The sequence below is a fragment of the Acanthopagrus latus genome, chromosome 5, assembly GCF_904848185.1.
Source record: "Acanthopagrus latus isolate v.2019 chromosome 5, fAcaLat1.1, whole genome shotgun sequence".
Classification (NCBI taxonomy): Eukaryota; Metazoa; Chordata; class Actinopteri; order Spariformes; family Sparidae; genus Acanthopagrus; species Acanthopagrus latus.
In genome coordinates, this window is record NC_051043.1 from 21,956,170 (window position 1) to 21,984,110 (window position 27,941).

General features: G+C 39.0%; 2 protein-coding genes across 4 annotated transcripts in view; both read left to right on the forward strand.

The window, feature by feature from the left end:
* Positions 1–1,334: 1,334 nt before the first annotated feature.
* Positions 1,335–13,099, forward strand: ap3s1 (adaptor related protein complex 3 subunit sigma 1). Of its 2 annotated transcripts, XM_037099308.1 has the most exons (7): positions 1,335–1,647; positions 5,271–5,362; positions 5,691–5,802; positions 5,900–5,971; positions 7,256–7,363; positions 8,731–8,772; positions 12,276–12,409. In XM_037099308.1, exons 1-6 carry the CDS (start codon positions 1,579–1,581, stop codon positions 8,764–8,766), a joined length of 489 nt encoding a protein of 162 aa, XP_036955203.1. In that variant the 5' UTR covers positions 1,335–1,578; the 3' UTR covers positions 8,767–8,772; positions 12,276–12,409. The 2 variants fall into 2 exon arrangements, with proteins under 2 accessions (XP_036955203.1, XP_036955202.1); XM_037099307.1 differs by lacking the exon at positions 8,731–8,772 and having other exon boundaries at positions 1,338–1,647; positions 12,276–13,099.
* Positions 13,100–13,976: 877 nt separating this feature from the next.
* commd10 (COMM domain containing 10) overlaps positions 13,977–27,941 on the forward strand; it is a 62,723-nt gene continuing 48,758 nt past the window's right edge. Inside the window, exons 1-5 of one of the 2 annotated variants that reach the window (XR_005074889.1) lie at positions 13,977–14,250; positions 15,629–15,719; positions 17,088–17,198; positions 18,285–18,440; positions 21,118–21,228. Coding sequence is in view for 1 of the 2 variants with exons in the window: in XM_037096883.1 (XP_036952778.1) it covers positions 14,222–14,250; positions 15,629–15,719; positions 17,088–17,198; positions 18,285–18,440; positions 21,118–21,228 (498 nt within the window). In the remaining variant the exon portion in view is untranslated. The remainder of the gene's footprint in view (positions 14,251–15,628; positions 15,720–17,087; positions 17,199–18,284; positions 18,441–21,117; positions 21,229–27,941) is intronic. The other variant, XM_037096883.1, reaches the window with a different exon arrangement.

Genomic DNA, 27,941 nt, shown 5'->3' on the forward strand with positions numbered 1-27,941 from the left:
TCTCAAATTGTCTTGTTGAAATCTACTCTATTGGCAATGACCAAATTTATACAGTACAAATAAATCATTCAGTCTCAATCTACACTCAGTCTCCATAGTTGAGATTTCATGTCAACTAATCCTCTCTAAACCATTTTTGTCTTGTGGGAAACCCTTGTATCCATCCAACAAAAAGTATTCCCATCTTCAGATATTTGTCAGCTTATGAACCATCTCCTTCCATCACAAAAAAGCATGAACAAACTCTGCTGGGAGACATTGTGAAGTACATCTGATCTTTTATTAATTGTATCTGATAATTTCAACTATCATAAGTATGATTCTAAATGTAGTATTAGGCACAACTGAGCCACTGTGTGTTTATTGTGAATGCAGACGTTTGTGGATTTCTTACACTGTTACGCAATGTTTGATCATCGTTATATTATTATTTCCCTATCAGCATTAGTAGTAGTAGAAGAGATGATGATGTCTAGCAGTATATCGTCTGGCACATTTCATAAACACAGTGCTCAAAGTGTTTGCATCCAACAGCAGCATCTGTTATAATGAACACTAAAGTGATCAAAAGTGTAATAAAGTGACTGCATGTGTCTCCTTGTTGAGGTTGAAATCAGACTTTCATTCGCTTCTGTTGTTTAAGGAGAATGATGCAACACTGTTTTGCTGTGGAGGCACTTCACATGACTCTCCATCGGCCTGGGGCTCAGTAGATAATGACTGAATTTTCATTTTTTGTGTGAACTTATTCTTTAAGAACGGTAGCAATTCTGAAATACACGAGTACTGGCATTATAATATCCCTTAAATACCAAAAGTAAAAGCACTCAGTATGCAGAATGGGATATCGCCAGAAAATGAATGAAAATAAATATCATATCATGATATTAGATTATAATGACATATTAAGCTTATGCTTCACCTTGGGTGATCAATAAAGATTTAGCTTAATCTATGATATAACATAATAATTAATCTGTTAATTGATGATACTTTATAACATTTACACTAATTTTTCAAAGTGACCAATCAATAAATGTAGAGGAGTTAACTGTAAAATATTCGGCTCCAAACTGTAATGTAATAAAGGTGTAAAGAAGCACAAAATGGGTACAAATACCTCAAAAATAAATAGTACAGTACAGTACCTGAGTATTTTTACAGTGTAGTGAAATTACTTTTACTGAGATACTTCCCGTACCATTTGAAAAGCGTGTATTTCTTCAGTCTGACGCCACTGCATGGATGATCCGAGTACAGCAGAACATACAGAACAAATCACGTTTCTTCCTCTGTGGTTTCCAGCAGCGGCGGACGGCGCGAGTTTGTCCCACCGCGGCTGCCGTAGCGACAGGAGGGAGGCGAGTGACTGGTCCTTTGACGTGGAATATTTCCGTAAAGAGACGATGGAGGAGTAGCAGCGTGTACCTGAAAGCTATCCCGTATTAACCTTACCACCGAGACGGGGTTTAGCCGTGAATCCCGGACGGATCTGGGTCCACGGGAGTCGACGGACAGCAGTCTTTCGCAGACTGATCCCCGTTTTGTTCCCCCGCCTCCCTCCGTTCAGCTACAATCATGATTAAAGCCATTTTAATATTCAACAACCATGGGAAACCGAGGCTGTCTAAATTCTACGAGCATTATGTGAGTAACGGGAGATTTATTGCACCGCTGTTTGCATGTTGTGCTGCTTGTTCGTGCGATCGATGGGCCAGGATGGAAAAAAGTCGACCAGAAATATGAACGTGTGGCTGTTATGATACTTTGTTGTAATGTTTTTTTTCTCTCACGCAGCAGACCAAACCACAGACCCCCTGCAAACACTGCATACGTCCCGATGTTGTTGCACACAGTTTGAATGGGAAGCTGTCTGACTTTAAACAGCCCCAGTGATGATGTGCTGTTTTGTTTCAGACCTGCTGTATAAGATGTCAGTCTGAGCCCCGCTGTCCTTTTTAAATATGAATAATTGAACGTGTGCAAGCCGAGGCGAGGCTATCCTGTTCCTGCCGAGCCTGTGTGAACTGGACCGAGCCCACTTTTTTCTTTTTTTTTCTTTTTTATCCTTTAAATCCAGCTGTGCTGACGCCGGACTCACAGTGGACTCTGTTTGTGTCACATGACTTCAGCAACGCCCTTGTGAGTGACTCGTGCTCATTCATTCAAACCTCTGACTGCTGCCGGGGCTCACTGAGCTGCACTGTCATTAACTTACCTACACGTCCTGTCAGAAAACACAAAGAAACGAGCTCCATGTAGGTGGCTAATGACGGGTTATGTAATATCCGTTCACCGGGCAAGCTGTGTTGGCTTGTTCCCATAATTGGATTTATATCTCAAGGTTGGCCGCCTGCCCCCCCACCTCCTTTCTTTAATGTTGCTGCTTACAATAGCAAGGCGCCCCAGCCAGGCAGTCTCATCAACTCTCTGCCTCCTTTACCAAAATGTCACATGTGGATTTTTTTTTTTCCCTTTTCGCAGGTGAAAAATCACTATTGTTTTTTTTCACTTCACTTTTTCACAAAAGGTTTCATGTGATTATGTGAAAGTGTAAGACAGTGAACTGGACACTCTCACAGGTGATCGGCTGTTTGCACATGTTAAAACAGGACATTTCCATATTCCCCTTTTTTTGTTGTGAATTTAAAGCCCACCCAGACATCATTTCTGGGTCGATCCCCATATCGACATTAGGGACCGAAAAACTCCGATAGGTACAAAGTTATTTATTCGTCATTATACACCACAGGGTTGCATCTATATATACACTTAGTGCATCTTTTGAATCTGCGTCAGGTTGGATGTAAACAGCAGCATCGCGATGGTGATGATAATGTGGTCGACAGCTTCATATCAAAAGCTCGACATCTTGGTAACACATCCACTTTGACTGTGTGTGAGCGCCAAGCATCGACATTAGGCCACCTCTCCTGCAACAGCTTGATCTGCATTGTGGTGGTGGGGACAGGTGTCTGTGGGCTCAGTAGTGTCCAATCCAACAATTCCACATTGTTTGGCCAGCCTGGGTCCCATTTTTGTCCATTTGCTTGTCCTTTTACCAGACATTAGCCAGGAGCGGCCTTCAGCCAAGCTCGATTAGCATGGCTCCTATTCTGACTCTCTCCCTCCCGATATGTTGACATATCAGCCAATATATATATATATATACACAGTTTAACAAGAAGCTGTATTGTCTAAAATGACATCAGTTTGCTAAAAACAGAAAACTGGGAATGTAATATTTATAATTGAACCCATGCATCTTTATCGGTAATTATTTTAATCCAAATCAAGATCTTTTCCTAAACCTAACCAGACAACATAAAGAAGATTATGAATGAAAAACCTAATGAAACGTAAAGTTTCAATATAAAGAACTGAACAGCGTTTGGACAGTAGGTCGAGTAAAACAAGATGTTTGAAGATATCACCTTTAGGAAACAGTGCTGATGATTTCACAATGTTTGGACATTTTAGAGACGAATCAATACTGAAAACACTGGTTAGCTGCAGTCCTGTTGTCTGCAGTCAAAACACAGTGTTGCTTTATTTAGCCTGTTGCAGGGTCTGTTGAGAACTGCCATGGCTGTATCTGTGTTTCAGTAGGATGAATTGAAATTGATCGGATTATAAGGAGGCTGTATGCAGACACCATCTGTTATATTAAAAGCTGAGGTGAAGGCTTACTGGCTGCATGGCAGGATATATTATTTCACACAATGCTGCTGGCTGTGAAAGCATCTTTAAGTTAGTTTATTGTTAAAACTGAGGGCCTGCTTTAGAGGCTGTGCAGACAATGTGTGTGTGTGTGTGTGTGTGTGTGTGTGTGTGTGTGTGTGTGTGTGTGTGTGTGTGTGAGTCTTGTCTGTGTGTGCGTTGTGTTGAGAAAGAGGCGTTATCTTGTTAGTTGGAGCCGGTCTGCTGGCGCAGACCTAAAGGTTAAGCATCCGTCTGATATAAGGGCAACATGTTGGGCTGAGAGGAGAGTGAAATATGTACACACACAAGTGTCCGCAGTGCCCATTCAAAACATGCTGTTCAGCATAGATTATCTGATAGTGATATCCAAACATACAAAACGTAATAGAAATGATTATATTCACAACAGTTTCAGTGCATTATAATCTGCGGGACATGGTTATAGATATTCTATAAGAGTAATTCTTTCCTTTCTTTTTGGACATTTCAGTATAGAAACAGACAGGAAACATGACACAAAATGCGGATGTTGCATTCTGTAAGTGTGTCCTCGCTGTGAGGCCACCTGTATGCACTTGAAGTTCACATTTAATGTCTCCCACTCAGGGAAGTCAGGTGTCGCTGCTATTACTTCTTTGCCAGAATTGAGAGGAAATCTGCATGTCCAGAATACCAAATGTAGTTAGTGTGTAGGAACCACTTACACAGCACCACAGACATCTTTAATGAGAAGACGCTCCTGCTGTGCAAAGTCTCACCGTTGAGCTTAAACTGTGAGTAACGCTGGTGGTCGGATGCTGCATGTCACATGACTGATTCAGCCTTCCAGCCTGCCACGTACCGGACAACCTCTTCTCTCCTTGTGCTCACTGACCTGTTATGCTCTCCTAGGGAGGTCATTAGCACCCTTTGGTGAGGCAGACTCAGTGTTTCTATACACAACAAGACTTTAAACACAGTGGTCTTTTGACTGAGGATTTTGAGATCAGACCATGTGTGTTTGAAGCCAGGACTGTGTTTTCATTTTATTATAGAAAATACATTTTTTCTGTTTAGCCCTAAAGCAGTCTTTGACACAGTTGGATATTTATAAACTTGGTGTATTCTAGCTTAGATATGTTTTTTTATTTAAGTGGCCCTCAGTTAGTTCAGGAAATGTTAAATTTTGATTTTCTCTTAAAGCCTTTTATTGAATGCTTGCAAACACGCCTCCAGCTATTTGAGGATTTTAAACAGAATCTCATCCATTAGCAAACAATAAGATAAGCCTGCCTCGGTTCAGCGTCTACAATGAACTGATTGCCTCCGTAGCCCGCAGGCATAAGTGTATGTTTCATTATGACGAAGAGAACGGTTAGTGTATGAATCCCGCTCCTTTGCTCAGAACTAATACATGTATTCAAGAAAAGGAGAGGAGAGAGGTGAACCATTAATTTAGCTGTCGGCCCAGTCTGCTGGCTGGAAGTAATGAGATTGCTCGCAGGAGGGTATTAGGCACACAAACAACACATTATTTACCCCCTTCTCTTTGTTTAACAATCTGTTTTTTTTCTCATTCCCTCCCGCAGAATGAAGACACGGAGCAACAGATCATCAGGGAAACCTTCCACTTGGTCTCAAAAAGAGACGAAAACGTCTGTAATTTCCTCGAAGGTGGAATGTAAGTTGTGCGGCATGAGTGTGCTATTGTCAAGTGAGCTTGTCCAAGTGTCAGTGGAAGTAAATACTCGAGTAGATAATTTACTCTGGAGCAGCATTGCAGGAAATTGTAAAGGAAAGCTCAGAGGGCTTTTTCAATGCCCGTCGGTAGTAACCGTGTCTCAAAGGTTATTTATCATTCATGAATGAGGAGCGGATCAGGTGTCGTTTTACTCCGATTGCTCTCGCATTTCTTCCCTCTGAACGGTGTCTGTCATCTGGAGTTGTGTGACATGTATCCAGTCAGGACAGGTACCCGGTGTGATGTTTCCTTGTCCGCTGTGTTTCAGGTTGATTGGAGGATCAGACTACAAGCTGATCTACAGACACTACGCCACACTGTACTTTGTGTTTTGTGTGGACTCCTCAGAAAGTGAACTAGGAATTTTAGACTTAATCCAGGTAAAAAAGCCTGGGAATACATTGTGTATCTGTTGCTCCATTGCAGTTCTTTCTCTCTTTCTTTTTTTTTTAAACAATATATTTCATCCATCTTCAGGTATTTGTGGAAACCCTGGACAAATGCTTTGAGAATGTCTGTGAGCTCGACTTAATTTTCCATGTAGACAAGGTAGGAATAATAATCTGATAATCTGTTTGCCTCTTTGTGATGTAACCTATCTATTATACTGATTGATGGTTTAATCCCATAAACTTTTAGGCAATCAGGCATCAGTTGTTATTACAACCTGCCTGAGCCGTTATTGCCTCATATTATAGTGACACACTCATCTGATGACCTAACCGGTGACTTCCTGTATTTTGATTTCAGTTATAATTGGCCTCTTACAAAGGAACTTAGATATATGCTACCATTTAGATCTTTATTGATAAATTAATCACAGTAATTTTAGCTCCTCAAATGTGAGGATTTGCTGCTTCTCCCTGACTAATATGATCCTGTTCTAATAAAATAATTGAGTTTTAAAGTGCTTTAAAGTGCAAGTAAGACATTTGAATACATCCCTTAAGGTTTTTGCATTTGTTTTTTTGGACATTTTTCACTCATTAAAAAACAAAACAAGACCAAAGTTGACCCAAGTTTTCCGGGTGTTCACAACCATCAGTGTAATTGCTTTTTCATGTTCTTTGATATAATTAAACATGACAGCAATGCTTTACTTTGAGTTCCATAATTTAGCATTTAAACATTCAGTAAATGGTTTATGACACACTAGGATGAAAATAAAGCTTTAGAGTATGGTTTGTGTAAAAGTGAGGAGTGGATACACAGATAACACTTTATACCAATTTTTTAAATAAACATTATTTGTATAGGGCCTTATGAGTTCTTATGAGATGCTTAGAAACATAATGATGTGCTTAATAACACTATGTAATTGTTAATGATAGCATCATTAACGTTTGAAGATATATATAACCTATTAAGCACTTAATAAGTGCATCAACACAAGTTTATTGTTAGACAAGAAGACATTTATAAGCACCTGAAACAGTTTACAAAAAACTTGAGAATTCATTTATTGAGCTTAACTAACTGACCTATTAATTGGCCTTATTACCTGTTAACAACTTACTACATAGACCTTGATACAAAACATCACTGAATGTAGTTGTGAGCTGCTAAAAAGGATTATTAATGTATTTGTTTACAATTATAACTTCTCACAAGGTTGCCTGTAAGTGTAGCTGGTGTATTGTTTGTTGACAAATCATGCGTATTATTAATAAGCACCTGTTATGGTATAATTATTTCAGCTTACCATATAAATAAAGCTCTTTATAAGCCATTTACAGAATATTTGCAGACAGTAAATGGGAGATAGGTGTACTTGAAACGCATGCGGTTCACTCTATTTGTTTAATGATATGAAAACATCTTCTTTGTCCTTAGGTCCACAACATTCTGGCGGAGATGGTGATGGGCGGCATGGTCCTAGAGACCAACATGAACGAAATCATCACGCAGGTGGATGCCCAGAACAAGATGGAGAAGTCTGAGGTAAGCCTGACCCTGCGCGTCCTGTCCTGTATGTATGACCTGACTCTGCCTCCGTACTCTGAGAGGCATCGTATGCAGTATGCAGGCATGTGTGTATGCTGCACCCTGCATGCTACTCTCAAGTGACCTTGTGGATGCTCCCTACCTACTCTTGAGTGTTTGTGCTCTTTTTTTCGGCCTCTCCTCTTGCTGCTGCACTGCTCAGTCCCGACACAGGGCCTCAACATATCCTCTCCTGTATCCCACAGTATAAAAGTACAGTATCATAGTCATCACTTGTGTCGTTATTATGGAGACTTAACTGTATCATTGTCCAGTGCATCTCTGGCCATTGAGTCGCTCAACCACCATCTTATATTTGACCATATAACCATGAAAACAGGCTGGTTGTAGGTTGTGTTTTACATTCTTATTATTCCAGTGAAGAATGTGAATTTATTCAAGCTGTCCATGTTGGCGTAAATGCTTTTCCAATCTGTTTTGTAACATCAATATGCCAGTGTCCTCGCTTAGATATTTGCTCTGTGCAAGGACATTGCTTTGCTTTCCATACAGCTTCTGCGAGCAGATAAAAAAAACATTCATTTGCTCACCGGGACATTTTTTAGACAGCCAGAGACAATTTGATGAAATCATTTCCCATAATGTGGATTTTAGCATCTGATAGTCCAAAAAAGTAAAGATTTGGCCCTGTTTTAATATCAAAACATTGAGGCGATGACTCCCTCTAACTTTTTGCAATGACAATCGCTGACAGAAAGTCACAAAGTTATGCAAATGTGTTGTATTTAGTTGCAAAGTGAAGGGTTATGTCGTCGCTGACATCAATTGTGTGCTCTAACATTTGACTTGTAAAACCGTGTTAAGGAAGTACACTTTTTTTGTAATAATCTTAAATTGCATTTTGTGCCCTTGACGAGACAGAATCTTCTTTTTCGACTGATGTTCTGTAAGCAGAGAATTTTACTGTTCTACAATCATCAGAGCTGCTCTGTCTTTCCCTCTTGGACCTACCCTAGACCGCCATGTGTGTTCACTCACACCGACGCTAATTCAAAACGACATTTTTGCATTTATAGGGCATTCTCTGGGGAACAAGGATCGAGCTGTTCTCCCTCCAATCTGACTGATTAGGCGGCATTCTTACATCAAACTCTGACATTTATTTTCACCGCTATAAACAAAATTAAAAGATCGAGAGAGATGCTTTGAATCATTTTGTTTGCTTTAAAGATGTGGTCTATGATAGGTCCTATCACTTTTTTTCTGTGGAGATAAACTGTAATTACTTTAATCTGCTTTAACATTCCTCATTCCTCTTTTTCCTGACCCTGTCTAGTTCTTTCCATTCTTCTCTCTCTTTACAGACGTTTATCTTTCAGTCTACCAGGCAGGACAGGTAGACACAGGTACTGCTAAATTTACAACCAAGCACTGTAACCTTAACTGAAGTTTACTTCTCCCCCAAGTCTCTCCATATGGCCCTCCATGTAATAGCAAACTGACGTCACTAACATACAGTAGGAATCTTTAATGGCAGACCCAAAAATGTTCCCGTTCCACTTTAAAACTCACGATAGCTCATGTCACTTTGGTGAATGTACACGGGTTGGGCTGGATGATAGAAACAGCAGACGGTATAATGAAATCTATTACACAGGAGGTGGGTGTTCAAGGCTATAGTCGTTTTCGAAGCTGCAGTTTGTCGTGTTGCATCACCAGTATTGCAAGGTGTACCTATAATATTGTCCACCCACTGTATTTTAAAGAAATTTATGTCCAACAGGCTACAGACTTTACTCTATATTCTAGCGGTGACACTGTGTCATAAATTCTCCGGCCTCTCGTCTGTTTTATTGCAGAGAGTTGGATGAGAGGATCGATAGCACTCTGGTATCTGTGTGGTAGATATGTACACAACAGCAGGAGAGCTTAGTTTAGTCTAGCTCAGTGATAAGGATGGAAAGAGGAAGGAAAAGCTATCTGTGCTTAGGTAACACGATCTACTTCTGAAGACCTTAAAGCTCACTTTTTTAAGTGTAAAAAGTATGTGTCATTTTTTGGGAGTTGTCTGCTAGCGTATTTGTCGGCCAGGAAGCTGCTCATGAACAGGAAGCTGCTCATCCTGGCAAAAAAATAGTTTGACTCATAACCCCCGTTAAGATGGCAAATTTATCTTTTTACACTCTGGTGTCTATGCAGGTTTAACAAAGACATGTAGCCTGTTTATTTGTTTTCTTTGGTCTTCTTTTAAATTTTTATTTATTTTTTTGACTTAACACGGCTAGCTGTCACCGGGCTTTGTGCTAAGGTATGATGAGAGGCTGCGAGCCACAGCTACATATTTAGCATACACACCTAAGAGTTATGACGAGTTCACATCTAACTCCCTGCAAAAAAGCCAATGAGCTTATTATCTGAAATGATGCGTATTCCTTTAAAGGTCTCACCCACTAAAACACACACAGCTTGCCTTAAACCAAAAATAAAAGCCCCCTACTGTCGTCATTTCTCACGTTTTATTTTTAGGGGTACTGCTCCAGCCTTTAGAAGGCTCTCTGACTGAACACAGACCAGAGAATCAAGCCACCATTGTGTGTTTCACAGCTGGCGTTACTATTTCTGTACATGTTAGTCACCCGGCGTTTGATTAAAAACCCGCCATTTTGGACTTACACAGTGGGGCTCCGGGCTACCCACCGTGAGGCAAAAGTATCTGGAGTCTGACAGTCAGCGTTCCTCTCAGTTAACGCCACGGTCATCTTTCCGTCCAACACAAGTCTCCTTCAGTCGTGGCAGAGGGAGGAATGCCCACAAGACAAACGGTCCATTGAAATAACCTTGTGAAACTAAGTGAAGTGGATGAATGTACATTCCAGACATACTCTGTGTGCCATATCGCTAAATGATTTACGAGGGTTTGTCCTCACAGAGCCGGGGGAACATAAAGTTCTGCTGTGCCTCAAACCTACTGGTCATTTTTGGGTCTTTCTGCTAAAGATTCAGTCGGGGGGGGGGTTGGTTGGGGGATCTCTAACCACAGTGATTCTCAAATGTCTGCTCACACTTGAGATGAAAACATCAAATCATTCACTCTCTGCAGATGTGTTTTTACTTTGTCAAAAGAGCTAAACTACCTTGAGACGTTCCTTTTAAAAAAGATTGCTGAATTGCTTTGATACATTTTAGCATTGAGATTCATTGTGTTAGAGCTAAGTGCCTCCTCTGTCCCAGAGAATAGATCTCCCCATTGTAGTCGAACACTACTAGACTTACAACCTCCTCATGTCATCAGTAGTTACAACGTAGACGTGTAAATGACACCATATTCGGTAACGCTTCATATTAAGGTAATGGGCATTAGTTAATAGGAAATCAGGACCTTATGAGTCTTACGAGGTGCGTATTGATATTATTAAAACCATATAAGTGTTCACAACAGCATGATAAATGGACTCACTGTTGACATTTTTAAACACTCATTAGAAACACAAAAGAGAACATCTTTTTAAAAACACAATAACATTTTAGAAGTTCATGTTTCCAATTAACAATCCCAGTTCATAATGAAAATAAAAGAAATCAGTATTGTGAAAAAATATTTACAGCACCACAGCACCACTCTTCACTAGAGAATCTTTTTCTCCCACTTCATATTGTATTGTGCTTGTGTGTATTGTAAAGGTTAGTACCAATTATCTTTTCCACATGAAATTGTCTTTGTGGCATTTTTAAAAACGAATCTTAAATTCAACTTAGTTCTTGATTGAAAAATTATCTGGGGACAGTTTTCATTCAGAATCCCCAACATAATGTTTAGCGTTGACATTTAAACTAAAGGTTCAGTGGCTTCAGCCAGTTTTGGTTATTAGTTCACAGAGTTGCTCCATAAGAACAAAGATGCAGTCGTTCTCTCAGTCAAATAAAACAATATGTTTTTTTCACACTTAGCTATGCCTTCTCCAGCTCCCCATCTGGAATGAGCGCTACCACATGCAAGGTTGATAAAATATGGATAAATATTAAATATTAATAAAAATGTTAGCAGTAAAGTGCAAAACCAACATTAAGATAATTTACAAGTGCTTCTAAATCTAACAATGAACGTGTTTATTGTGCTGTAATTAACACCTGTATAGTCGTTTTAATGTTTATAAGCATCTTATTATAAGGACTTAGTTTTGCCTATTAACTAACGGACTGCAATATAAAGCGTTACCCAATACTCCTGTTCCTGTGTTCACAAATGTGTATTTAGACAGTCATGCGTAGTCTGTCCAGAAGTAACTCAACCCACGAGAAGAGCAGAATCATCTGTTTTATTATGGCTAACATAATGTTTGTTCCCTTGAAATTTGACGCACACATTCTATACACACCTATCTATCCAAACGTCATTTCCGTCTTCATATCCAAAATCCATTTTTTCTGCTTTACCCAATTCTCTCCATGCATTTTTACCCTTATCGGTCCTCAAGAGTCCGGTGGGTTCACTTTCCAAGCAATGCTGCCTTTTGTCCATTTGATGAATGTCCAGTACTGCTCAGTATATCCAAATTAGTGAATGGTCTAGTACAGTGTGTCCTCACAGTTGATTCATAATTGGCTCTGGTTGTGGTGTAAATCATTATAGAACCAAATAATGCATGTGCATATGAAGCTATGAAGGCATCTGAATGTACATTTTGCACATGTTGTCTGTCCGAGTAGCTGTCAGTGCTTTTGCATTTTGTCAGCAGTTGTTTGTCTCTGTTTAGCACTGTGCGTGTGTATGTGTGTCCAATGTTCACAGTTCAGTGTGTGTGTGTGTGTGTGTGTGTGTGTGTTTGTCGTGTACAGCATGATTTTTGATTTACTGATTTGTATCTTATCATCCCCTCCATGTGTGTTTTGTGTGTGTATGTGTGTGCAGGCCGGTATTGCAGGAGCACCTGCTCGTGCCGTATCAGCTGTAAAGAACATGAACCTCCCGGAAATGCCCAGAAACATCAACATTGGTGACATCAGCATAAAAGTGCCAAATTTACCCTCCTTCAAATAGTGGCAGCGAGATCCTGAGCCTGCAGATGTCAGCCAATGTTTACCGTGATGCAATCTGTTTACCAAAACCTCAAATTACTAACTTTTATCAAAACTATACATCTTGAAGGTACTGTGTGATTTGACACTCCTTGTTCTGGCTGTTATGTCTTTGTTTTTCCTATTAAAAAAAGAGTGTTTTATGTGTTTTTTTTTTTTTTTTTTAATCTGTTGGAAGGAAAAATTTAAGTATTTATTTATCAGTGGTACATTCCTTCTGCCTCGCTGGGGGTTGGCCCTTGACGTTTAGCTGCTACAGTACTGATCTGTGTCAGTTTGTAACTGAAATTATTTCACTGACAAGTGTTTACTTTAAAGAGAAAGTGTGGTGGGTGGTGACATTTCGGGAAAGACTTCAACTAGTGGAGGAAAGAGCATGAAACCATTTCAAATACCAAATTGGAACAGGTCTGCTACAGTATTGGAAGTCATACATTACAGCTCGCTGGTAAAATCAGTCAACAATATTATTATATTGCAGATATGCTGTGTGATAGAAATATGAATATATGCTGAAATGATTTTTTTTCTTTTCTTATTTGTATGCAAAATATTTTTAAATGATTTATCATGTCTTATCAAATATTTCTCTTAATTTTAATCTGTGCATGAACTTTTTTCTCTTCTTTTTCAACATAATAAACTGTCGAAATTCAACCGTTCTGTTTGTCGTTTTTCCTTATTATTGTTGTTTGATATTATCAATATGTGTCTTAGACAGTACATTAAACAAATAGTCTTAGATACACCATATCATTATTTTGTCCTTGGAGATGTTTCACTTACGAGATCTTGTTAAAAAATTCAGTATGTGGCAGGCTCTCACTTAAGGTATGGGTAATGTAGTGAAATAAAAGAGCTAATAGGTGTAACTGATGACTGTATTAATGTTGAATAAAAATGCTAATGCTTTACAGTCAAATTTTTGGTAGTGAAAAGTCTTTGCCTGTTTTGATTATTTGACCACTTATTCCAAGTAAGAAACGTCTGCAGATGATCTGGTTAACATGGTTCACTTAACACCAGGGCTGTCACAACATGCCAGATGATAACCGTGATATTTAAAAAAAAAGAAAAAAAAGAAGTAATATTGAGATCATGTTAATAGTCCTGTGCAGATGTTATGCCTCTCTGGATTTCTTCTTTATCAGTTCAGTTCAGTTTTTTTTGTGCACTTGCAGTTTTGACCATTATGCAATAAAATATAATGGCACATTGTTTAATATTTTACTTATTTATTCATATTTATTTCATTTATTAATAATGAACACTTGGTTGCAGACGTGGTTTATCCTTCACAAACTCTGATCAGTAATTGATGACTTATAAGAAACCAGCCAACATTTCTGACTCCATTATTATCAAAATGAGTGAAGCAGCAGTAGTCTTACGCTTTTCCCTGCGCATTTGTCGCCGGCTCTGTGTGTCCATTACATATTCCGTACTTACTCTTGTAGTAGACGCTTCAGTTGTGCGCAGCTTTTACGCAAACACCGCGCCACCGGATTCAGCTGTGTGGTCACAGTTACTGTGAAATCGGTTGACATATTATTCTTTACACTGTTGTGTTAGAGTATAAAGTGACACTTAAAGTTATTTTTTGTGTGTAATTCGTTCTTCACTGCGCATGCTCGCCGCAGCTTTGACTGTCACATGTGCCGCTGTCTGTCTCGTGACAACAGGAAGGAGGAATAACAACAGTGAGAGGATGCTGCTGCTGCTTTGACACTTCGACACAGCTCTTAATTTTTCATTCATAGAAAAAAACAGCAGACAACAATGACTTCACTTATCAAAGAAACACAAAGGTGGGCAGCTTCTTTCTTTAATACCGAGACAAATAGTCTTTCCCGTAACTAACGTCAAGCTAAGTTACCTGTAGCCTAACGCAGCTTCATGAAAGTTGTCGATATTTTGATGAGGTGCATTGATAAATACGAGCTAACACACAGAACTAGCTTGAGGAAGATTTGTGTTTCTGATGCCATCGTTAAACTGCGTTATTATCAGATTTTGTCGCTCTTTTTCGGGGGGGAAATTAGCCCTCTGTAGCTTCCTTCTTCCACTTTCATCTAACAAACCTGTACGTTAAATTGTAACGTTACATGAGGACTCATTGTGTTGTGGTGGAGTGAAGCAGCTACATGCTTGTGAGATATTGACAGTTCACTGTTGTCTTCTAGACTCAGTACAATATCAATACTGCGCTACATTTGAGAGGAGTTAATCGTTGGTTTCTGTTAACAATCAACAATATGCTGTACACATAATATATTAGTTGATTGTTTATTGTTAAGTTGCAACTGATGTTGATGTATTAGTGTTTGTTGTTGTTGTTTCTAATTATTACTAGTTTTACTATAGAACTGATGCATTATTTTAGTGTCAAACGAGGTAGCAGAACAAACTACCATAAATGCCATAGTACTTTGTATTAAAATGTACAAATGCAATAGTTAACAATCACAAACTGAGGCTTAAAGTCACAATTCTTCTGAATTGGTAATAGTTGTGTCAGACATGTGACTAAAATAATTTGGGTCCAAGTCCCTGGCAAGTCTTAAGTCATTTTTTTATCAGGCAAATCAAGTCAAGTCGATTATTCAATTAAGGCAAGTCAAGTCTCAATTCAAGTCACTTATCACTCCTGAAGATACTGGAGTCTTACCTACCCAGATTATAGTGCCATGAAAATCTGATATAACATGAAAATATAACTGTAATATAAGATGCACAGACTGGGCCTAAAAGCACCATTCTTCATAACTGGTCATTATAAATAAGCAGTGCTTAGGTTTTTGTAAAAATTGATTTTGAAAGTTCTCTATCGATTGTTATTATGAAGTTTGGTTACTTTGGCTGAGTGTGTGTGTGACAGTATGTCTACACACAACCTCATTTCAGGCTGCCATTCAGTCTTCACACAGATGGTCTTATTTATTCTGTGGAAACCTCCTGTCTGCTGATGCTGAATGTTGTCACTGGGATATGTTTGAATCTGTCTTTGCTGTCATATATACATTGCAGTTACCTTTGAAATTCACTGACAGCTAGAGTGAAATGCCTTTCATCTTCATCTAGGACATGATGCTTGGTCCGTAAAGTCTTATTCTGTTTGTTAACTGAAAGATCTGAGTACTTTCCACACCGCTGTCATCAACGTTCATGACTCTTCTTTCCAAACAGCATAAAAGAAGCGGTGACTTTCATCAACGCAATTGATGCGAACAAATTCTCCAGGCTGATCTCCCGCATCATCCAGAAGCTTCATTTGAAGGTACAGACACTGCACAGTGCTATCTGTGACAAAGACAAGAGGCTTCTGAGGCTTTTGCAGAAAAGCTGCAGCGCCAGAGAGAGCAGTGCATGCATGATGACTTATCAGTGCATCAGTCAGACTTGCTCTAATGAATGTGCACTCATGCCTGGCCCTGTTGACCATTCAGGTTTTTTTTATTAGATTTAGCTGGCTGACAAAAAATGTCAGCCATTCATTCCATGAACAATTAGTCTGGTTGATTAGATTTTTTTGACTTGCTGAATGACATTAATTTTGTTCAATCATAATATGTAATTCAAAAGACATTGTGATGATAGTGATAATGATAATGATGTAAAGAGCAGATCGTATCATATGACATTTAGAGTGACTGTTGCATGACTGCTGACTGATATGGCTTCCTCATTGATGAAATGGTGCCACTGTTACGTTTTCACCTGTGACCGTTTGTTGCTTGGCTGGTTTGTCAGCTGGGTCGCACAAAAACTCAAGAATAGATTTTCACCAAACTTGGATTGAGGATGCGTTGTTGCCCAGAATAGACCCCATTACCTTGTGGGGTGCATCCTGGTAAAGGGATGGATCCAGGAACAGTGCAAGGGCTTTTTTTTTGTAGATTTACTCTCAGGGAAAATGCATAGATAGTGATGACAAAAAACAGATTTATGATTTTTGATTAGGCTTGATTAAGTTAAAGGAGACTGTAGGGCCTATACGGAGGTATGCTCTCTACTCAGAGCCATTCTAATTAATGGTAATTGCTTAACCTTTGATTTTGCTGGTCTGACAAGCCCAGTTGTCTGCAGTGAATAACCTGTGACATTATGTCAATTTTTTAGTTATACTGTAATTTTTGAGATGAAAAATTGTCTGATATAAGTTAGTCTAGTCATAAGTTTTATCCTAATATATACTATATATATGATAATATATTAATTTACTGCTAAGGCCCATTGTATTATTTTCCATACAATGTCATTTGACAAAGATTTTTCATGATGTAAATTGATGCTGTAACCAAATATATGGTAATTGTACTTGATTATTGACCATGATGAGAAATTGGTTGTCCTAAAAACTACTTGGTCAAGTTTAGATCACATGCTGATTGTGAGCACACAAGCATCTACCAGTGAAAACAAACCTTGACACATTGATTACACTGAATTTGAATGGTTCCCCTCATAACCTGGCTCTTGATACCCACATGGTCTGTTCTATAACTGTTTCTTTTCTTTTTTAAAAAGTTGCTGACCCTAAATCAGAAAGAAGGTTTTCATCTTTTTCTTAAGCTCCTGAAAACAGCGATTGTTTGATGACCTTTACTCACTGACACAGTAAATTATGTTGTTTTTATTTTCACAGGGTGAGCGGACGTTCAGTGAAGATGAGGAGCAAAAACTTCAGGTTGCCCTCTCGTTGGATAAACAGGCTCTTAATCTAGTCCTGGAAACTGCTGCCTTTATACTAGAGCAGGTGAGGGGAGATCACCGCACATTTGTACAAGTTTTACCTGATTTTTGTGTATAACATGATTGAAATACAGATTCTAAGTTGTGGTTTCTTTTTTATTTATTCCTCAAGAAAATTCAATAATTTTAAGTGGCTGACATCAGGTTTTTTGATGCTCTGTCTGAAGGTTTCCATTAATTTGGATGTGGAAATGAAGCAATATGATGAGTCTAACCCAATTATTTTGTTACAAAAAAGTCTTGCTTGACACTTAATGGTGTAGATAAACCATGTAAAATTATTCCTCAAGCAATCAATCAGACCAATGCATGTCAACTCTAGGTCTTCATCACCGGGAGACCAATAAGACCGAGAGCTGATACTCCTAGAGTTGATGGTTAGAATCCTAGAGTTGACATGTGTCTGTCTGTTTATATGCCTGACAGTTTTTTCCCCCCCATGGTTGTCAGCACCACTTAGTGTCAAGCAAGAGTTGCAGGATTTTAACTCTTACCTGCTCCCACAATGAGCTCCTGTCGGATCAGCTATCGGAGCCATGCAGTGCTTCCTTCTTCCATATGTTATTTTGGTGCACAGAGACTTTATCCAAGTTTAACCTTCTTGGGTTGCAAAACACTAAAACAAAAACAAAAATAAACTGCACTAATAGACCATACAAAATTGCTATTACTATGCCCATGAGCTGTCTGGATGCTTGCAAGACAATTTCTGATGACAGAGGACACAGTTTACAAATGTACTGTATGCATTGCTTTGCCTGCCGTGACCATGAAGAGACGCATTATTGTGGATAGAAAACCTCTAGTTGTGTGCTTTGTGCGGGGGTGAATACTTTGTGATCAATATGTGATCAAATCTTAGATAGATAAAGATAGAAATTGTATCTGGACAGTAGTTGGATTTATAGCTTTAGAGTGAATCACATCATGAACCTATTTCTCCAGCTGGGGTCACTGTTGCATTGTGAATTGCTGTATTGAAACAATGCCGAGTTGAGTGTTGGCAGTAAATAGGAACAAGACTATAAGAATGATCTGTTACACCTGTAAAACATGGTTAATGGTAACATTTATCTCCTCTCCCCTGCAGGCTGTGTATCATAATATGAAGCCAGCCTCTCTGCAGCAACAGCTGGAGACGGTTCATCTAAATCCAGAGAAGGCTGAGATGTTCTCTCAGGCCTGGGCCTCAGCTGGACCTGAGCTGGTGGAAAAACTGAAGCACAATGTCTTTGCCCCAAAGAAGGTAAGGCTGATCCATAATTAATTATTTGACACCAACTCTGACTTAGCTTCACAGTGTATCGAAACCAAAGTACAAGATGAATCCACACACAGACACTAATGTAATTGTGGCCTTCATTTCAAAGAGTTTTTCACCGCTCACACAATTTGTCACCTTAATTTTAAAACTTGTTCCTCTCTGAAACTTCATTAAGCAGTGACATCTCAAACAGTGTTCCTTTCATTGTCAGGGGAATTAATATCCAACTCAGTAAATAAGCAGCATGTACACATCGGTCACATTATGCTGGAGTTGTTGCTGCTGTTGTACATCAACGCATCATACCTGTCAGGGTCTCACAAGTCATCTTCCTCTCCCTCATGAATTTGTTGCTGCCGGCAGACGGTGGTGACAGCCATTGATTGTCAAAACGACCGCTGCTACTTCTTTGACTTTGGACTATAGTCAAGTCACTGAACGGATCGTTGATAACTGGCATGTATACAGTGTATGTTTACATTTACATAAACACTATATGTATACATATAGTTAGACTTTGCCGGTTTACACCTTTGCCATGCAAGACACCGGCAAACACACTAATTACCACCTTGTTGTTTCTTCGAAATATTATGCAAGTATGATGTGTCATGAAACTCTCACCCATTTTCCCACCAGCCTGCAACACTATCAATTAAAGGCATACAGGTTGTGATCACACTGAAGGTTGTGTTTAAGTGTTTGGTGGAAGACTTGAACTCCCAGCCTTGATCCACTTTGATGTTTCACCAGTATTGACACTAATTTTATGCTGAAGTGCGCTGCTCATTTGAGTTTCCTTACTCAACCGGACTCTCAGTTAGTTCATGTTCGTCACTAACAGTTTTCTGATTGGCCAGCCTGGTAGTTGTTTTAATTAATGCAGCCATTTACTGCTGAGATTTACCTCCTCTTTCATGGAGTCCATGATGTTGCAAAGTCATGTTTCTACAGTGGCCCAAATTGGACAAACTAAACACTGACTGTCTTCGCTCACAGATAATCATGGTCCACACTTTGTATGGACATAACACCAGAGCTAGGGTCTAAATATTGTAGCAGAGCTTGTTTTTCTACACGGGGACCATATTGTGCAACAGCCTCCACTTAGCATCATAACTACTTGAATCCAGAGGAGTTCTCAACTCGAATAACTCAAGTTTTCATTATGTAATGATTGTGACTAATAAAAGGGATGTGGTAGGTCGAGGCTTTGTAGTTTCGTGATTTTTTTTTTTTTTATCTTCAGGAGTTTGTAGATCTTTTTTGGTTATTTTAATGGAATCTATAAATGATATGTGTTGTTGTCCGTCAGGTTTCATGTCCATGTTAGGAGTCATTTTTGGCCATCTTTTGTGTTTGACATTTTTTTAGCGTCCACCGTAGTTCCACCAATGTGCTTGATGAGATGAGGGATGTTTAGCTGGTTGCAATTTGGAACACTGCTAGATGCCATGAAATGATTACTGTATGTGCCAAATAACACAACTACCAAAAAATATTAACATTTACTGAAGCAGGAAATACATAATTGAATTAAATGGGCCAGAGATTGATAAGATGCTGGACAATTTGATTTATGAGTCATCATTACTTTATGTATTTCCATAATACCAGTTTATTAATTTGTGTCATTGATTCATTTGCATATACTGATGTTAAAATAAGTAACACATCAGAGAGTTGGGATGTTTATTCTCGCTGGTGTGGATGTTGTTCCAGTTGTGAATAATGAGTCCCAGCCTTTCCCCGCCTCACACCTGTCCTCGGATACTGCAGAAGCATCCAGACCCAATAAGTCACACATGGTTTATTATTATGGCCTCTCACTGCATCATAAAACACTTAACTGCGCTGCCTTGACTCCATGCTGCTAATCTATCACCCTGCTACAGCTGACTAAGACTGAGAGTAATAGTCTGACCACCTGCAGCTCGGAGGCAAGTTAACTTTAACTTTGAAGAGATAAAGCAAAGTTGTCCAGTAGTAAATTGCCTTGTATATCACAATGGTCATTTTTAATGTGGCTATACAGTGACTTTTACCTATCATGTTGACTATAGGTCCGCAACCAAGCCATGTGTTACTTGTGCAGATGCCCTTTTCAGCTAAAGAAACAAGTTCATCTTATTAGATTAGGTTTTTAATCTCTCTTAGTTTTAATAAAATAGTGGCACAAAAGTGAGAAAGTTACAACTGATCATAAATAAACCAAGAGAACGTCAAAAAATCTAGAACAAATCTATTAGTTGATGAATCAGTTAGACAAGTTCAGTTCTGAAACTCTTATGATATTTAGTTTGATTGTAAGTGATGAAGTTGATAATACAGCACTTGCCTACTCAATGACTACAAAGGGCTTTTTAAACATGAAACAATAAAAAAGACTATCAAAATCAAGTGAAAATTCTAGGTCAAGCACTGAGAGTATAATGAGGGTAAAGGATGAATAAAATATCAGTATACGCATAAATACACACAAAACTAGATATTCCTTAAGAAATTCTGCCTCCACTTGTATTCTGTGGGAAAAGTGCCATCTTAGAGTTTTTTCATGGAGTCTTTGAAAATGCGTCTGGGGCATTAATTAAATGAAAGTGAGAGACTTTATTGAAACAGTGTTAATATTAAAGCCCGACTCGGTTTGTGTGCGTTTCAGCTGGAGTATGTCGGCTGGCAGCTAAACCTGCAGATGGCCCAGTCCAGCCAAGCCAAACTGAAGTCTCCCAGTGCTGTCCTCCAGCTGGGGCTCCGAAGTGAAGAATCTGAGGTACGCACACACACACACACACACACACGTGCATGCAGACGGCACAGTGTGCACGACTGTCATTATTAGGCTTAGTCTGCTTCTCCTACCATCGTCTTCTTTAAATATACTAACTACTAAAAAAAAAAAAAAAAAAAAAACACTTATTATTGACTGTAATCAGAAAACTGCTTTGTGTTCATGCCAAATGAGGAGCAGATCCAATCTGTTCCTCTTTCTTGGCTAATAGATGGTGATCCCGCTGGTGTCTGTCTTGACCCAGAGGTAGACGTACATCTGGCTCCAGAGTAACTGTAGTGTAAAAGACCAGAGATCAGGGAGCTTGTTATCTGAAACCTCCAGGGTCTCTTTCTCCTCTTGAGAGACCGACTCTGTGGCTAGAATTGGAACTAGCATTGAACTGTATCAATTTAAGCACAGTATCCAGGCTTGTTTACAGTGTGTTTTTAAATTTATTCTGGAATTCTGTCTTATCGAGGTCATTAGTAATTGGTTATGGTTTCCTTCTAAATATAAGGATGAGGCCGAGCCACGAATATTTGTATTTATAAAGAAAAAAATCTCTAAGAAACATAATACAAATATGGTCTTTACTTCCACTGTAGTGTTTCTGTGCTTTCATTCATCTGTATTCAGAGTTTGTTTGGATCCCAATTAGCTAATGCTATGTAGTTACTCTAATAGCTGAGACCTCATGAGCCTCCCTCGCTCATTTCTTTCTTTTCCACTGGGATAAGGATTGCTCTGTTGTTGTGGCAAAAAGGAGTGAGAATCTCAAAAGACACATTTCTTTTTCCACATTAAATGGTTTTTCAACCTCTGAAGTATGTGATTCAAATGAAATAGTCCATCGAGACTTGATTCCTCCAACAACCTCAAATGTGAACACATACTAGGGAGATAAGATTAATCAAGTGCTGTTGATGTTCGACAAATATTTGAAAGATTGTAAATGCTACTACACAGGACTGCAGTTTGTTGGCATGGATACTGAAAAATTCAGTTGTGACCTTCAGGCATTGGTTTCGTTTAAAGCAGTTTTTTGTCTCAGAATGGTGGGACTGATTATCCCTCAAGCCTGGATAGTGTTGTTCCAGCTGACTAGTCAAGTGTCTTTCTTGCATGCTGCTTTGTATTCAGTCCCTGGAGAATGCCGGCTCAGCCTAAATGTGGAATTAGGCATGACATATTCAAATTGCTGCCTTCTTAAATGTAGGCCTATAGGGGTAAGCCAGAACAAAAATGTACGTTTTTCTTGTGAGTGCCAAAGCAGTAGGATATATCTATATATATATATCTATATATCTATATATCTATATCTATATCTATATCTATATCTATATCTATATCTATATATATCTATATCTATATCTATATCTATATATATATATATAGATATATATTTTATTTTAGACTATTTTCTGCTGTGTTTTCTAGAGGCTTGCAAAAGAGGCATTAATTTATTTAAATCCACTTACACAATTCCCCTTGTGGGAGGAGATAGCTGGGGGACTAAAACAAGGCTGGTTAAAAGTGTAGAGGGATAAACTTCACGTAAGATGCTGAGGTGCACATCCTCTGGTGGGCTGCAGGGGGCACTGTTGTCTCACAGGTTGGAAAGCGTCCCCCCAGGGGCAGCAAAGTATCTGAGAGATGGATAGGATACCTCGTTTAACTTTGTATTAAAGCAGTTTTGTGTGGGCACAGTTCTTTTTTTTTAAATTTCCATCGGTGTTTCCTGACAGGAAGTTTGTTTTCTCCCAAACTCTCTGAAAAAATCTCGCAGCCCAACTTCTGCAATGTCAAAACACTGCGATGACTGAGAAGTAAATTAGTTGCGAGTAGAGATGAAATTCAGCTTCAAGTGTCATACTAATTGCAGCACAGATTTATAACACCATCAGTGAGAGGGGAAGGCAAAACTGCAAATAAGAGAAATTATAGGATTAAAGGTGACAGAGGTCAGGGGAGTGGAGGGCGGGGAGATGGAGAGGAGGTGAAAAACACATAAAAAAGGACATCAGGGAGTAAAATAATGAAGATGAAGGAGGATAAAGGAAAGAAAATGAAAGAGAGGGAGAGGAAGGCGAGGGTGACTGCCTGTATATTATTGATTGCTTGGAACCCAAGTCGAGAGTTACAGACTCCCCCATCTGACTGCCGTCCTGCTTCATTAGCACTCTCCCTGAGGAGGAGGAAGAGGGGGACTGGCAGGGTGCGTCTTCACCAAAAAATATGTGACATACAGTATATCTACAGTAGAGCGGGGGAGATTTTAAACGATATATTTGGAGAAATGAGTGGACTGCTTTTTAGGATATTTAGTTTTTTGTTTCCTGCTTTCTACAAAATATTCATTGAAAGACTTATTTTATAAGATGTCCTCCTCTGCCTCCTCAAAATGTGCAGTATAACAACATATATTGAGATTACACATCGTTGGTTGTGCCTCGATGCAGCAGTCAGTGTGGCACCCCACCCAGAGGAGCTGCTATTTCCCTAAAATGAATTTATATTGGATTCGGGGGAAAGTTGCTGTTTCCTTTTATGAAAAGTGTACTGAGGAAGAGCTGTAGTTCATCTGAGCACAGGCGCATGTCCTGACACTCACCCCAAGTTACATTTCAAGACTGAGTTTATCCTCATAAGGATGCAAGGTTCCCACAGTCCCTTGATGTCCTTGAAAGTTTGAGCAAAACCCAAGGCCTCAAAAGGTTATTGAAAACAGAAAGAAATATTAATGAACCACTGAAAGTGCTTGAGTTTATGTATTTTGTGCGAGAATAGAAATGAAAGTTTTTTTTATATTGATTTATGATACTTTCTTTTACTTAATATTTGCAAGAAGGCTTCACTCTGCTGCATCACTGTTTCACATGCTACCTGCCCAATGCAAATGTGATGGTCACATGCAGCATGAGAGACTCGAACTGACTGATGCAGGTAATGGCAAGAAAACTAAAAAGCTAACCTTCAACTCTGCCTGGATTCTTTCAAAAGACTGGCTTGTTAAAATCCACATAACATTTTGCACATGTATTTGAAAAGACAGGCGTGTAGGTGAAGGACGAACAGATCAAAAGTTGCAAACAAACTCCTGTACACCGTCCAGCTTGCAAAAATACATTATGTATTGTATTACAATTGTATTTGTATTTTTTAGGTGCAAGACCTCAACAGGCCTGATGAAGTTAGACTGTGTGCAGGAGTTTGAGTTGCCTTGAGCGTACAAGAAGGCATCCTGACTGTGGTGTTGTGTTCTATTGTGCATTTTCGAGTAGGAATTCGGAAATTTTCAAGTTCCGACTTGCCTGGAATGCAGTACAAATCTCTATCTCCATCCCCTCAACTTAAACAGTGTATTGTTTTGCGTTGCTGAGTTTTGGGAAGACAAAAGACCGCATAGTCTGTCATCAGACTGCTGTAACACAGCAGCACAACTGAGAATTATTCAGACAGTCAAGTTAACTCTCTGTTTTTAATTGTTGTCTGCGAGCTTCTCTAAAATCTGCTAGTTTACATTCTAAAAATGATCAGTGTTGTAGCAGTCATGAACTTGATCTGTGTCTCAAATGATTTTGGGTCCTTGAAGTTGATGGAACTCAGCCTGGAAAAGTCGCTGAAGATTCCTCTGAATTTGATGTACAAGAAGGTGTGGAAAACCCAGTGAAGCATCACTCAGCATAGGTATGAGACGAGACCTGTGGCACAGCTTGTTTGTTATTCTGAAGGAGGAGCAGCTGGGACCAAAAAAAGACTTAAGTGTTCTGCTCACTAAAGCTAAAAAAAAAAAAAAAGTTAGAAAAGAAACAGGATCTGAGCGGGGGGTAGAAGCAAGAAGACAAGGACGCAGGGGAAGGTGATAAGAAGGACGAAACGTTGCTGGAAGAAGACAAGAAAAACAGGAGAATGACAACAGAGGGAGAGCATGAAGATGAAGAGAAGGTGGAGGTGACAGCAGAGATTAAACACGGGGAGCAGAGTGGGGGATTCCTCTAAAAACACCTTTTGCGATTCATTTTTTTGGTGGCAAGAATAATAGTGTGCATCAGTTGCAGTTATTAATGGAGCCCACGAATTCCCATTCATCAACACACAAAAAAAGCACCAAAAGCTGCTTTTATCTCTATTGCAATAGGGATTCTGCTAAGCATGCTCTCCTCATTGCAGATAACCAGGTTTAATTCTCTTCTGAACATGCAGACCTTGAAATAGTAGAGCACAATCCTTACCATTGTAATTGTGAGGTTTTTGTCTGTAGAGGTTTATGTGGGATAAACCTGTACCTGGAGAGAAGCGAAGGGAAAACACCAATACAGGTGGCTTAACAGACCTGCTGGAGTGTGAAGCATAGACATCTCTACACTGAATCTGAAGTTGCCGTGTAATTTAATACTTGTTGCTTAACGTCTCTTGCTGAGGTACAGAAAACTGCAGAACATGACGCACAAGAATGATTCAAGAGATAATAACGGAGAGAAAATTATTGGTTGTGTAGTTTTGGATGTTCGCGCCTGTGTTGAAATTGCAGAGAAACACAAATAGTGGGTGGTTGAAATAAGCGAGTGGGTGTCAAATTAAATCTTTGCAAACTCACATGTACTTAGAATTGAGCTACATTGTACAAAAAGCCTACATTTTGGAATAAGTGTGAAATATGGAAAACATGCATTTACTGATATTAAGATAATCATTGTCTTTTTGTGATCAGCTTTATTGAACATTAAGAACTTTGAAGACATGTAAAACCTTGAGCTGCAACTAACTTATGTTCATGTATATATATCTTACTGATTAACCCTCTGATTAATCATTTAGTCTATAGAATACAAAACTGATCTGAACTAGAAATGTTCATCACAATTTCTGAGAGACCAAAGTGATGTCTTTAAATTGCTTCCTTTGTCCCAGCACTCCAAAAACTCCTCATGAAACAGCGGCTTAGCGTTAATAATATATTCAGTTTCATCATTAATTTGTGCAGTGGAAAGCTCCAGGTTTGTATATGACAGGCAGGGAGAAATGAATGGATAACTTATTTTTAGCAGTACTTAAAGCAGCTAGCAAAGTCTGTCTTTGTTGTTTTTAAAATGCTGCCTGGCATTGACGTATCATTGGGAACACACATATGGTGGCGGGTACCATCGTGGACAACAGATGACATCTTAAAGGCTACCTTGTTCCAGAAATATGCAAAAGTAGTCATCAAGCTCAGTGGTTCTCAACCTTTTTGGCTTTTTTGCCTTTTACAAGATGTAAAAGTCATAACCACTCATCAGACATTACATATTGCTGTTTTACCTTTTTGGCCTCTGAGTTTTAGAGGCCTTAACAGGTTGAGTACTGTAGAAGAGAAAAAGATGTTTTGTTTCTCTTCTAACCTGTGGATCACATCGAGACCCTTCACAAACTCAGTTTCTCTCTCTGTTCTTCACCTCTGTGTCCCTCTCCGACTATCATTTTAGCTCTCTTTTCCCCAGAGTGTCCATCTCCTTTTTTATTCATAAACATGCAACTAGACACATGTCGCTTTGATGAGTGTGAAAGTTTAAATCCCTCGCCACTCACAGTGTCTCTCTCGCTGTGTCTCTGTCCTGTGGCATTAGAAAGAGACGCCGCTCCACCGACTAAGGCTAGGGTGACATTTACAATATAGAACATCCACTTGCAAGGCAGACACCACCGGTTTCAATATTTATTGTGGACTCGCCAGGCTGCGAAGGCAAAAGGCAAAAGGTAGTGAGCTAATGTAGCTTCCACGTCCCGACTCAGACTTCAAAGGGTGTGTTTAGCTGAAAGCTTCAGAGAGACTTGATGAGAATTGATAAAGTATAGCTCTTTGAGTTTCAAACCATGTACTAAAGCAGCTTTTAGACAAAACTGATTTTTTTTTTTTTTATGTTTCTCACATGGCACTTAAGTTGTTGAAAATGAACTTAGGAATGTTTTTAATTTGAAAAATTATAGTAAAATCTAATTTGGGAAACTAGACTGATAACAATTGCTGTTTCTCGCATCTCATGTGAGGATTCTCTGACTTTGTTTTTTTCACATTATAAGTGAGTATATTTGGAGACAAAACAAGCTATTTAAATCTTTCACTTTGGGTTTGGGGAAATTTTTCACAAATTGTCATTTAATTTTAATCCACTAATCCACCATGTTAGACAGAGGTCAGAGAAAGATTTCTGACTCAGAGGCTTGTGCCCTGGACCTGTGGTCAGTGTCTGGTTTCGTTTGTTGCATAGGGATGGGACGAGATTTTAATCATAATGTTGTCTTTTCCTGAGTAATTTGAATTTTGCATGAACATTTTTTGTTGGCGGTGAGCAGATGGACAAATCAAGCTGGTTGTGTTTATCGTCATTTACGTTTTCCTCCTGGCCTGCATGGCTCTAATTATATTATGACATATGACAAGTTAATTACCCCCGGTTATCAGTGACAATCATACAGGAGTGGCAAATAAATGTCATTTTTGCACAGAAAGATATTTAAGGATATTGTTGATGTTTCCACCCTGACTTGAATTATCATTTTACAGACATTACAACTAGCACTGTTGCATTGTAGTCATCTTTTTTTCCATGAAGCAATGCTTTAGACTGCTTTTTCCTCTCTGCCATAACTCCTTCTTGTTGCAAGTTGCTGCAAGGAACTGGAGGAATACCTTTCTGTATTGGACAATGTGGAACTGGTTCTTGATTCACATC

What these genes read in the sequence shown, in the direction of transcription:
- ap3s1 (XM_037099307.1), top strand. Translation starts at nt 1,579, where the DNA reads ATGATTAAAGCCATTTTAATATTCAACAACCATGGGAAACCGAGGCTG. An exon ending in CTAAATTCTACGAGCATTAT is followed by an intron (nt 1,648 to 5,270) that starts GTGAGTAACGGG and finishes TCCCTCCCGCAG; the next exon opens with AATGAAGACACGGAGCAACA. An exon ending in GAATTTTAGACTTAATCCAG is followed by an intron (nt 5,803 to 5,899) that starts GTAAAAAAGCCT and finishes ATCCATCTTCAG; the next exon opens with GTATTTGTGGAAACCCTGGA.